Raw genomic sequence first — 13,224 nt, forward strand, 5'->3', positions numbered from 1 at the left:
GTACATGCTTGTGTGTGTGTGTGCTATCGCAAATTTGTGTGTGTGTGCGTTCGTGTGCGATGAGGCCTAACCGGATTGTCCTTCATTAGGGGGGTCTTTCTAAATAGACGGAGGGACCCCCAAAGATGCCTTTAGTGAGACAATGGGTCGAAGAAGAAGAGGAGAGAAAAGAGAGACGGGAAGAGAAAAAAAACTGAGCAGGATCTTCTCAATCCTGACCCCGTGCTATGGTGGGCTTTGGCTGCGAACATGTTTGAATATTTATTACAAATAGATAATGCCTCCGCCTCTTGTACAGTGGATGGGGTAGGGGGGTTTCCTCTCTGCGCCAAGCCAAATCCTATGGTGGGAAGGTGGCCAACCTGCATTATGCCAGTGTGGAGGAATTAGTTTAGACAGTGGAGCTGAGAGGCTTGGACCGACTTGTTTGTGTGTGTGTGTGTGTGTGTGTGTGTGTGTGTGTGTGTGTGTGTGTGTGTGTGTGTGTGTCATTGTTCAACAAGCTCTAAATCTCATGACAGTGTGTGTGTGTGTGTGTGTGTGTGTGTGTGTGTGTGTGTGTGTGTGTGTGTGTGTGTGAGGCCTCCAAAGCCTCTGAAAGGCTTGGAATCTCGAATTAATACAATTGCTTTGTGTCTCTCTTGGCTGATGAAACAGTCTCCAGCTTTGAGGCCGAAAACATGCAAAGCGACAGCGAGAGCCAGAGGGACAGAGAGAGAGAGAGAGGGAGAGAATGCATGTACGTGTGTGTGTTTATGTGTGAGTGATTGCAGACATGTGAAAGCAACATCAGGCCTCTGCATCTTATCACAGAGGCTGACGGTTCAATTAACAGAACAAGTGTGCGCTCTGCTGTCGTTTATCCTGGTCAGTGTGTGTCCACATCCAAATGTTAACATGTGCCTCTCTTCCTGTATTTCTCTCTTCCCGTCTCTCTTTCCTTCCCCTCTTCCTTTCCTTCCAGCTACAAGTGACTGTTCGGATATTAATTATATTGTCATATCTAATTCTATCAGACAGCTGACGACACAGAGGAGGCAGATATGACACTGTGTCTTACAGTATATGGCACAGATTCAAATGCTAATTCCTCAAGTATGCAAACGTGCTTTGCATTTTCTACTAATTTGTATTTGGGGAATACAAATTAGTACGTCAACAACATTCACATAGACGTGACTTTACCTTTGACAGTTTTATCCCCTGAACTGCACTAGGCCATAAAAAATAAATATTCTAATTCTAATTGCTGACTCATACGTGATATCAACTCAAGGACAAATTAGTTTATATTTTTATGGTTATAAAAGGACATCAACGGACATAAATTGCATTTAAGCCAAAAAAAGCAAACCAAAAGCCACAAACATCTTCCGAAAACCTTTTTAAGTGATGATAGGGGTCTGCACTGTGTGTTTGTGTGTCTGTGTCTGTGTGTGTGTGTGTGTGTGTGTGTGTACTATTGACAGCATCTGGCATATTGTCAATTTATGCCAGATGTTGGAAATTGAGGTTTTGGTCTCCATTACAGGTGCATGCTACATCTGAAATTCAAATGTGAGTGTACATGTGAGCAGTTAGACACAAGACTTTTAAGTAAAAGATGTAATACAATTGTACAAATACTTAATAGGTCTAAAAGCCTTGAATTTAAATAGAGCTTGAGTAAAGATACAATCTTGGTTTATTGTATATTAAGTATAGAGACTGGCTCCTCTAAGAGTGATACAATATAAATCTATTATGCAATATATTACCTTATTATTTTTGTTGCATGAAGAAAGCATGTGATGCTACTATTTGAGGTGGGTTTCATTTAAACGTCTTAATATACATACAAAATAAATTATATATTATTATATAATATATTACATAATAATATGTAATACATATCTAATAATAGTTATAATAACAAGTGCATGTGTAGTGGAGTAAAAAAATATCATATAAATATTAATATGTACATGTTATTATACCTGTTAAATGTGGTGGAGTAGAGGTACACTGTCTTAAAAAAGACGAGATACTAAAGTAATGTATAATTGTAGTTACGCTACTTACTTAGTTACTATCCGCCAATGTGTGTGTGTGTGTGTGTATGTGAGGCTCGTCAGCGACTGGACTGTATGCATGCCTGCCTAAAAATGCACTCTTGCATGGAAGAAAACTGCATGTATGCTGCAGTGATTTTTTTTTTTGCATAGCTGTGTGTGTGCATGTGGGTGTGTAAGGGGAGGGGGTGCATGGTTTCTAGTTGGTATCTTGTTCGACACCTGTGTGTGTGTGCCCGTGCATTTGCACATGTGTGTGTGTCTGTGTCTAACCCGAGGGTAAAGCACTTAAGCGTTGTGTGCCTGAGACCAAACAGCTGTGAGCAGAGGCAGGCAGCAGGTCTCTAAATGACTAGAGACCTGAGATAGAGCCCACGGGGAGCACACCTTTGAAATATACATGTCACTCACCCAGAGAGAGAGAGAGAGACAGAGACAGGAAAAGAGAGAGTTTGAGAAAGAGCGAGAGTGTTGCAGTGTTTAGACTGAATGAAAGAAATCAAAAAGAGGAGAAGAAGGCTGACAGATTGACAAAGACAGAGAAAAAAAGAAAGGGGCATGACCTAACAAACAGAACTACTGCATGGAGGAGTGACACCAAAACAGCTCTGCGGTCAATCTGCCATTTTGGCTCCATGGGGCCTGTCCAGGTCTGTGTGGGTTGGCTGGACTGGGGAGTCCATTACAGCTTCCTGCGTCCCCTCCACCACAGGCCGCAGCACTTGCCTGTCAGCCCAACTCCATATATATGGTAATAAGACGTGTGTCAATGGGGTGGAATGGTAGTGTGTGTGTGGAGGGAAGGGCTGAGGGACAAGGAAGCAAGGGTGCAAGATCTGGGGTCAACCACGAACTTTAATCCGGACCAGGAGCTTGTCCTAACAGTGTGTGTTTGATTGTGAGATCACAGGATTTAGTACAGATCAAGAACAAGTTGATGATGGAGGATGACTAAGTTGCAAGTAGCAAAAGAATAGATTTATAAGTGGAAATGTGGAAAGAAAGGAATAGGAAAAGAGTGGAGAAGAGAAAAGTCGGAAATTAAAGGAGATGAGAGTAGACTAAAGGAGGAGAGAGAAGAAAAGAATAGAGGAGAGGAGACAAAAGGAGGACAGAGGAGACAAGAGGAAAGAAAAGGAGAGGAGACTAAAGGAGGAGGGAAGAGATGAGAAAAAGAAAAAAACTTTTGAGTAATGTGATATTGTGAGATTGTCAGACTCAGTGGGATCTCAATAGTGTTGTCCCACACACTCGTGTGTGTGTGTGTGTGTGTGTGTGTGTGTGTTGATTTGTGACTGACCACTACACCTGTGTGACAAGGGGGGGGGGGGGGATCTTTGGGCAGACAGAGGACAGCAAGGGTCACAGGGGTAATGTGTGTTTGTGTGTGTGTGAGCTTGTGTGTGTGTTTATGGGAGGGGGAAGGTAGTGGGGGTCTCAGCAGCCCACCAGATATTCATAGAATTCCACTTGAATGGGCACAAGACTTCCCCTCGCCCCTATTGGGCAGCCAGCCGAGAAAACGGCACAAACACCAATACATTCTAAAGTCCACCGTGACCACATGCCAGCTAAAGTTCTATGATAAAAGTTGTGGGTGTTTGACTTGCAGAGGTGACTGTGGGATTTAGGATCTAGTTGGAGCAAGGCGTGCATTAATATGAGGAGGTGGCCATCATAGAAGATTCGGGAAGCGATGCAACAATCAAACAAGCCTGGACACAAATTTTCAGACCATGCACTTCAGTGAAAGACAATCCCAGTCTGTGTTGAAACACCAAGAACGCCAGAGTGTGAACAGTTAGCAGAGGTCACAAAAAGTGGAAGAATTTGCCAATGTTGAATAGATTTAAATAGAAATCCACTTTTTTGTGGAAAGATTATTGTCTATGTTTAAAATAAGAAAGAGTTGGGCAGTTCATTGCACTGAAAATACTTGAAAAAAGTAAATAGAAGAATCTTTATTCCACCATCAGGACAATAGCTGAATTTTCAGAAAATACTTTATCTAGAAAAAACTGAACTGGAATGGAAAATAATAGCTTATATTGATCATAGAGGTTTGAAAGTTGACTCGCAAACTCATCTGGCACTTCTAGTATTAAACACAAACTGTGTTACATGCACACACTTCTCTTTTTACCTTGGACTTGTGTTGTTGCGGGGAGCTGCGGCCTTTGTCGCTGTGGGAGTGTGTGTTGCTGGGTGGCGAGTGTCTGCCCAGGTTGGCTTGGGGCTGCAGGCTGCCTCCGTGCTGCTTGGCCCCCGGGGAGACCTGCATGGCCGCCAGCTGAGCGGCATACAACTGCTGCAAGGTAAGAGAGAGAGAGAGAGAGAGACAGACAGGTAGAGGGGGGGAAGATGGGAGGAGGCGGCAGGGATAGTAAGAAAGGAGATGGAAGGAAGGGGGTGGGGGGGGAAGAAAGGGACAACATGAATAAATGAATACTTGAGAGCGTACAAACAAAAAAGAAGTCGGCGGCTAAAAAGCTCTGGAAGAAGAAGAAGAGGCCATTAGTGGCCGGGCTTGTGTTTGTGTGACAGAGAGACACAGAGAGGGACGACTCCACTGTCAACCCCCTCCCTCACCCCATGGGAGAAGCGCTAACAGCCTCTCTGACAGGCCCAGAGATGGCCATGTCCCCTCCAGGTGCATCGTGGGAGAAAGGGAAAACATTCTGGCTATCGAGGTCACGCCGGAGAGCCCGGCACTTGCTCAAGGTGAAAAAAAGTGATGATGGAGAGGGAAAGAGAGAGAGAGAGAGAGAAAGAAGGAGAGGGAGGAAAATTCGTGGAGCTACATGCCAGATGGGACATGCCAGAAGTGTCTTGTGCCCCACAATGTTTTAAGTGCGCCGACAATAAGATGCAAAAACGCACCAAAACGCTATAAAATTGTCTAAAACAAAGATAAACTGATTCAATAACTGCTGAGGGAAACAAAAAAAAACATTACCCACATTTCTTATTTATGTATTTAATTAATTTCCAATTAAATAGAAGCATTATGGCTTGAGCCGCTATGGTGTGAACATACTCGGGAATATTTATGCAATACCATTGTATCACACAAAACAGTCTCTGGCCTGTATTTCCACAGCAACAGACACAACATAATATTCACAACTTGGAAGGAGCTTCAACATTCATAAACACGTCTTCTTCATGTCTTCCTCCTCGAAATCATCCTGCGAAGCTCAGTCTACTTTCATGTCGGCTAATACAAATCTCTGAGATGCCGTTTTTTTGTTTCTCTCAGAATTGTTATTCGCTCCTCTGAGCAACAGAATGGTTGTTTTTTGTAAGAAGTAACTGATGTGTTTTTTTTTCTTTTTTGAGTAGTTATAATTGTTATTTATTTCTGGTGGAAGATTTTTCTGGAAGAGGACCATTCTTTTTTTTTTTGGAAGTTTAACTTCCGTCCTTCTGTTGGCGCTTGGCTGCCGGCCACCAGCGTCAAACAAAGGCTGGTTTATGCAAATGGACAAGGAAGAGATGCTGTCACTGCTATTTCTCTCTCTCTCTCTCTCTCTCTCTCTCTTTCCCTTACTGTTTGTACCACTCTCTATCTCTCTTGACAGCCACATTAGCGTCTGCTCTGCTCTGCTATCTTAAATAAAGGCATTTATCTCTTATTATACAAACAAGAAACAAAAATATGAGACATTCAAACTGGCAGCACACACTTGCACAAAGAAGTAGTTGTGCTGGAATAAACTCATATTTGAATATGAAGCACCTTCATGCCTGACTGTCACTCATGTGGCGACGAGTACATTCACTGTGCGACAATGCAACCGTGACATAGAAGCAACATGTTTATAGAAAAGAGAAACTTTCACGTGTTGAAGAAACTTCTTTTCTCCGAGTTTGACTTCTCTCAACTCTCTTGCAGCTTAGCATTTTGTCAAAGCCTCTTCTTAAAATATGTATTTTTTTTAAAAAAGAAAGTAAACATCTTCTCCAATGAATGAGACTGTTTAGGTTCATCTGAGGCACTGATGACATTTCTCCCTGCTTTGGGAGAAACCTGTGCCCACAGTGTCTGCTGCTGCTAAAGACACAGAGGGAAACGATGATAATTGAGGTACATGCAGGAGAGTGTGTGTGTGTGCTGCTGATGTGGAAATCAGCAGGAGATTGGTCATGCTCTGGCGAGCCACACGGACGCAGTTGCAGAGGACCAGCTCGCCGAGATCAGATCAGCCTCCGCTCGTCCGTTTCTCTTCAATTAGCTGCACTGTGGCTCCTGGGAGAGAGAGTGATGGTGGGGAGGGAGGTGAGGGTGGGTGGTGCAGCCTAGCATGAACACCCCTCACCCCCCCCTCCGTTCCCTACCAGCCAAACCCCCTAGCGAGTGGACCACAGGCGGTGTGTGTGTGTGTGTGTGTGTGTGTGTGTGTGTGTGTGTGTCCTGCCATATTCGGACCAGTGGTTCAAAGGCCTCTTTATTTGCGGAGTGAATTGAGTTCCATTACAAGGCCAGCTCCCGTCACTCAAAGCCTGCTCAATGGGCCGGCGAGCGATGACACACACACACAGACACACATACACACACTCATACACACACACACACTCATACACACAAAAACACACACACACATTACAGAGGGCAGAGGCACTGTGGAGCGCGCCCAGAGCGTCGCCACAACGACATACATGTCAACAAACAGGAAGTGACAGCACAAAGCCCCCTGGGGTGACTGGAGGAGCGAACTCACACAGGCGCAGGCACACACACACACACACACACACACACACACACACACACACACACACACACACACACACACACAAGTGAGTGAGTGAAGGGGGGAATGCAATCGTAGTTGCAGGATGAAATGAAGGAATGTGAAATGTCACTCACTAGCCAGACATACTGCTGAGCTGTGTATCTCTGTGTGTGTGTCCGTTTGAACTGTTAAGACGAGCTCCTCACTCTTTACGTCCATAATCCCTTAATATGACACCAGCGCCAACACATCTGCATGTGTTTTTTTCTGTGTGCGTGTGAGTGGTCTAGTGGTCAGTGAGTTTGTCACACGACACCCACCCCCCAATGTGTTTATGTGTAAGCATGTCCAGTCTGTGCTCTGTTGACAAGAGGTGAGAAGGTGACGTGTGACTATTGCGTTCTCTGAGTGAAGACATGGAGGTGATTGTTCGGTATTAGTGCGATTGATGGTGTGTGTGGGTGTGTGTGAGTGTGTATTTGTGTGTGTGTGTGTGTTTGTGTGAGAGAGAGAGAGAGAATCTTGTTCAATAATCTGCAGCTTTAGTCAGATTACCATCTCGGCTGGTCTTTGTTGTCAGAGTTAGCGGCGCTTCAGGGCAGCTTGAGCTCTTTTGTTTATATGGACAACAAGGACTATTGTACAGATCTTAATGGATTCCTCTCCGGCGTTCTGTCTGTCTGACTGTTCTGTCTCACTGCGTTTACCTTCAGCTGCAGTGTTTTGGTAGTGAAGGACAAAAAAGAAGAAGCAAGTGTTGAATTGGACAATGTCAAACCTCTATATCAACTTGTTTCTTTAGTGCATTGACTGATTATTTATTATTTTTAAATACTATTTACAACATACTGAGGATGTACATAACACTACTTTCCATGAAGTACGTATCATTGCGCTCTCAATGCATTTTTGCATTATTCCGGTTTGCACTACTCTCATCCTATCCAATGTGTGTCTGTACATATGGAGAAGTTGACTGAAGTTTCATTTCATTGAAACTTATTTGTGACTGAAGTCATAAATTAAATTTGAAAAACATTCCACATAGATGGATAACTTTTAATCTTTTAAACCAATAATATGCCATTGATTAATGATTGTTAAGATTTATTTACTTTGAAAACCCTTTCCCTTTTCTCATTATGTGTTAGAGCGGAATTCTCTAACTACAGCCGCCTATCTCTTCTGCCTATTGATTTCACATCGATTCCCAGCCGCTATCACAAAATGGTATTTCCTTGCAACTCTGCGAGGTCTATAAGGCTGTGAAGGAGATACCACAAACACTGACGCAATTTCCTGCAGAAAACACTTCGCTACACTCTTTCTCTCCCCCAGATAAGGTTTTTCTGGAGGAATGAGTTGTTCGATTGATTTCCCGTTTACCTCCTCTCAGCTGTTCCTGCCTCTCTTGTTTTTCCCTCTCCCCCCTCTCGCCCGCCTGTCCGTTGTTCGTCTATCCATCTCTCCGGTGTACATTGCAGTAATCCGGGACAATATGTTCCAACATCTGCCTCTCCATATGATGCCTGACCTGCGCCATTGACCCTGTTTATATCACACACACATTTTCTCCCCCTCTCACACATCCACACTTTTCTCCTCCACTTACCTCCACCCCTCATCAGTCTTTCTCACTGTTTATCCTTTTAACTCATCATCCTTCTAAATACCTCTCTGGCACCTCTGCCTTTTCATCTTTATCGCCGATCTTGCCTGGATAAGTGCATTTTTCTTTCCTTTTTTTTCCCGGAGCTCTGTCTGTCCTCAGTCCATTTGTGTGACATGGATGATATCAATGATATCAAGGGTCAATAGGGAGCCAGATTAACATGCTCTAATGCACAATGTCACTCTCATCCCCCAGATTAAGATGCTAAATGCCAACCTTGTACACTCCAAAGCGTCCGTTGCCTTGAAAACCTTCTGCGGAGGATTGTGTGTTAAGCTCCCATTGACTGTGCGAGCTACTCTGCAGATTTCTATGGAGGATGTTTCAAACATAGAAAGAGCTTTAAATCATTGAGAGATTAATACATGTTTCTAAGAACAGCACTTAACTCAAAGCCACGCTATTGAGAGTTTCTCTCTAAGTCCTCTCTCTTTCTATACAGACAGTTTTAATGCAGCGTAATCTAAGAAAAAATCTCCCAAATTTCTTTCCTTATATCAGCAGTTTACCAAGGAAACTGTCAAGTTAAAGACTGGAATGTGCAAAATGGTTAATGGTGTAATGTCAGAATCCTCTAAAAAGTTACTAATTTAGAAATATACACTTGTTTTATCAGCTATTTTTAGCATGTACACTCTTGAGGGACAGGACATTTATTGATCAAAACTCACACTGAAATTAAGAACATATGGATTTACTCTGTGTTTCATATAGCTGTATGACACAATGTGTACAATGTGGTGTGTTCACATATACTGTGATGGTTATGTGTGTATGTGTACCGTTTCCAAATTTTTTAATTCTCCATATCTGTGTGTGTATCTCAGCTAAGTGGGTTCACTTGTGTCCTCTTATCAAACCTATGTGTTGCCGTGGTGACCTGCGGCCCGGCTCACTGTCATGTCTAGTCTAGGGCAACATAAACACCCCCTTATCAAATGAGGGCGCAGAGGCGATCCCAAAGGAAATCCGTCCACATTGAGACATCTGTACTTGTGTCAGCCCAGGCAAATCCGTTTCTTTCGGACAAAGCCTTAATCTTGAAGTGTGACTGTGTGTGTGAGTGTGTGTGAGTGAGCGTGTGTGCGGACGTGTGTGTGTGTGTTTTTTTCCGGGAGGATTGTAAGAAAGAAATCTGCTAGTGAGATGTGTTTTTGCACTTTGTGTGTCCTCTCACCCCTCCCTGCTGGTTTAAAAAAATCCAATTGCAAGGTGGACAAAGCAACTGGAGATTTTGAGTGAGTCTGAACATATGGACAGCTAGATTGGAACAGTAATACCAGCACAGAGGACATTATTCTCGGTCGGAACACACACACACACACACACGCACACATGCGAGTGATAATGAAAACAGTGACGACAGAGGGGTCCATTCTCCGTGATAGCTGCTCTATTCTCCCCATAGTGTCTAGCATATGTGGCTGACAGGTGCAAATGTATTACACACACACTGCTTCACCTTTAACCCATATTTTCCCATCATCCCCTCTGTAAGTGTCAACAGTAAGTGAAAGAGATGCAGCTGTTTCTCTTAGGTGTGTGAGTGTGTGTGTATGTGTGGTAAGTTTTATGATATATGTGTCAAAGTGACTGCCAGCACCTGCAGAGGTGAATGTGTTTCAAAGGGCGCCAGAGCAGGCTCTTAACCCCAGATAGAAAAGGACCCCCCAAAGCCTATGTGGATCAGAGTGGAAGTACTGTATGTGGGGTCTAGTCTGTGGGCTTTATAGGTGTACGGGGGTCAGTGGGAGATAGCGAGCATACAAGCGGTGGTTGGGGGAGGTCAGGATTATACAGAGCGATCGGCCACTTATTCTAAACATGCAGACATAGAGGGGAGCAAAGTCAGACTCATCTTGATAAGTGGAAAAACAGATGTTGACTTTCGATGATCGTGTCTATGATTTTGTCTGAATCGTCTCTTCTCTGCTTTCTTGTTTCCTTTATTTGTGTAGCAGACACTTTATCATACTCAAAGAGTACACATGCATGTGGACTGGCCCTTTAAAAATAATATATCACAGACTATGCATATTCACATGCAGAATATGTTTATAGAAATTATTTTACACTTACAAGAGGAACAATTTAGGGACACTGACTTGTGGACCACTCTATTGTAAACTCACCAGGATTTTATATTCATTAATGTGTTTTCCCATTGGTCTCCATTCATGCCTTTACTGTATGTTATCAAATCACGTTTTTGTTGAATAATGTAACTTCTGTTGACCAAACTGTTCTACTATTTTGGTCAGAAGAAAATCTTCTTTTTGGTGTGTTTAAGTGTTTTTGAAGAGTTGGGACAACATGTAAACATAACTCTGATCACACTTCACACTCCCACTTCCGCTCCGACTGTGACTACATCAGCCGCATCTACTTCCTGTCTCGGGTCGTAGCTGAAGGCTAGAGTTACACTTGTCATTTCTATGTGATTTCTGAGCTCTGATCGTGGAGATCATGTTTTTAGGAGATCGCTCTCCTGTCCACACTTTGGCTGAAAGTGACAGCTCTGTATCCACCCCTGTGGCTGTGTTTGTGGTCCTGTGTTGCAGGTTGGGCAGCAGTGTGGTGTCAGCACCGTCAGGGGTGAGGGGGATTTATTCCCAATCGGACCACCCAAGTGCAAAGGAAAACAGCATGTTTTTTTTTTCAAAGTCTCTTTTGCTCTGTCATATGTTATTTTACCTGGAGCTGTAGGGGTCCCAGGCCGGGTGTGGCAGCAGCAGCAGCAGCAGCAGCAGCCATTGTTGTGGGGATGAGCTGAAGAGGGTAGGGGTCACCTGAAGAAAAGAGAATATCACGTTTTAGCATGTTCGCAATTTTTACACACCAGTGCCCCCTTCATAAAGTCCTTCATTTCTCCTCTCTCCCTCTCTTTTTGAATCTCCTTTTTCCTCTCTGTGCATCCCCCCCCCTCTTAACCTCACCCCTCTCGTTTCTCGCCCCCTCACACCACCACCACCACCTGAGTCCCCCTCCGCAGCTGTTAAAGCCGTCCTTTGTGTGCACTGCCGGTAGCGCCTTAATGAAAAGCCTGATTGTATGTCCTCCTCCTTAATACCCCCTGACAAAGAGCAGTGAGGTGAGGGGATTCTGATAAAGCTGGCCCAAGCGCCGTAATTAAGAGCCGCCATCACTGCTCTCTCCTCTCCCTTTTTTTCCTCTCTACTCTCAACTGTCTCTTCTTCTGTTTTGTGGGGAGAGGGCTGCTTTCCTCTCTTGTCGCCGATCTCCCACTTTCTCTCTCCTCGTGTCTTTCTTGTCATCTTTCTCTCTTCACAACTTACTCTGCACCTCCTTCTCCTCACCCCTCTGTCAGGAATGATAAATCAAGAGATAGACAGATGGACAGGGCAGAGGTAGAGATGACAGAAGTGCAGGGAAGGGTGCGGATTATTAGTGACCAGGTGCAGATAGGCCGTGTTGTAATTACTCACAGAGAGAGAGGGAGGAAAAGGGAGGGGGAGAAAGGTCAGGGATGAGGAGAGGAGAGGACAAAAGTGAGGAGATGAGATGAGACAAGAGGAGAATAGAGAAGAGAAGAATTGGAGGAGAGGAGAGGAGAAAAGAGAGGAGGAGGTGAGGAGAGAATACTGAACCTAATTATGGTCATACTTGCTAAAATTTAGAATGTGCCTGCTGACAGCTTTGCATACAAACATATCCACCAAGCAGCTTTTTCTACCGACGTCATGCTGAGGAAACTTCTCTCTTCGTGGAGAAAACTTGGGAATGTTCACAGGACCTGACCTTGCATTTCTGACCTGGACTTTCTGTGCAGTGCTCAGCCTCCTTGCCCTGGCAGGACCCTCTATTGTGCGTGTGTGCACCCATGTAGGCGTGTGCGTGTGCGTTTGCATGAGCCAGACTGTCTTTCCGACATACTTTCCCATATATAACTATAAAAATAAAAAAAAGGGAAGCTGAGACATTCTTTTCTCCAGCAAGGGAGGGGGTGGGCAGGAGGAATTAGAGAATTATTTCAGGACTGTGTATTCTAGGAGATGGGGTCTCTTCTCTTTGCAGCTCAATTGGACAAACATGAGGCCGGTGGATATTTATGCTCCTCCTGGGGGTCGCTGTAACAAAAGGGAGAAGGACGGAGGAAAGCAAACATGTTGCTCTTGGCTTGGGGACAGGGGGACATCGGTGGACGGGCCGAAATTTCTCACTGACAAACGCAGAAAGAGGGAGATGGATCGAGGCAAGAAAGAGAGAAGCAAGATGCAAAAATTTAACCAGTGTTACTTTAATGTGGATTTATGCACAAATTTAGATTTTTAAAATAACTTGGAGGGGCATTGCACTAATTTAATACATAAAGCTTAGTTGATTCTTTATCTTCTTCTAATCTTGAGTCCCTCAGCTTCCTGACTTAATGCATTTAAAGGTCCATTCCAGCATTTTATCATCTTCACAACAAACCTCAGCACTGCAAAGGCCATATGTGGAATAACATTTTATGCATAAACATCACTAAAACGTTGTCTTCAGTAACTGAGAGCTGTGCTGTGAATATATTTCATATTTACTTTTTAGTTTATTTTACAAAGAAGTAACTTCCAAATCAGCTGTCATGTCATAAATCAAAATGCAGGTCCGTTTTGCACAAGTTTAGATTTAAATGTAAATTATAGAAAGTCCTGGCAAAAGCACTGAGGCATTATCTTTAGCTGTAACATGTTGTGTTAGAAGCTTGAACAGAACAAGTGTTACTGTTCAACAAGTGTTTCAACCCGACAGCGACTCAGCACACAGA

At 43.8% G+C, this 13,224-nt stretch overlaps 1 protein-coding gene across 15 annotated transcripts in view; it reads right to left on the reverse strand.

Annotated features, from left to right (window-relative positions):
• Window positions 1-13,224, reverse strand: part of sox5 (SRY-box transcription factor 5) — a 222,283-nt gene that overhangs the window by 14,922 nt on the left and 194,137 nt on the right. For 11 of the 15 annotated variants that reach the window (XM_069520277.1, XM_069520278.1, XM_069520275.1 and 8 more), the window contains 2 exons: window positions 11,151-11,245; window positions 4,195-4,359 (listed from right to left, as the gene is read on the reverse strand). In XM_069520277.1, coding sequence (XP_069376378.1) covers window positions 4,195-4,359; window positions 11,151-11,245 — 260 coding nt within the window. The remainder of the gene's footprint in view (window positions 1-4,194; window positions 4,360-11,150; window positions 11,246-13,224) is intronic. The other 4 variants (XM_069520276.1, XM_069520279.1, XM_069520280.1 and 1 more) reach the window with 1 other exon arrangement.

This window comes from Paralichthys olivaceus, chromosome 23 (assembly GCF_024713975.1).
Source record: "Paralichthys olivaceus isolate ysfri-2021 chromosome 23, ASM2471397v2, whole genome shotgun sequence".
Lineage (NCBI taxonomy): Eukaryota > Metazoa > Chordata > Actinopteri > Pleuronectiformes > Paralichthyidae > Paralichthys > Paralichthys olivaceus.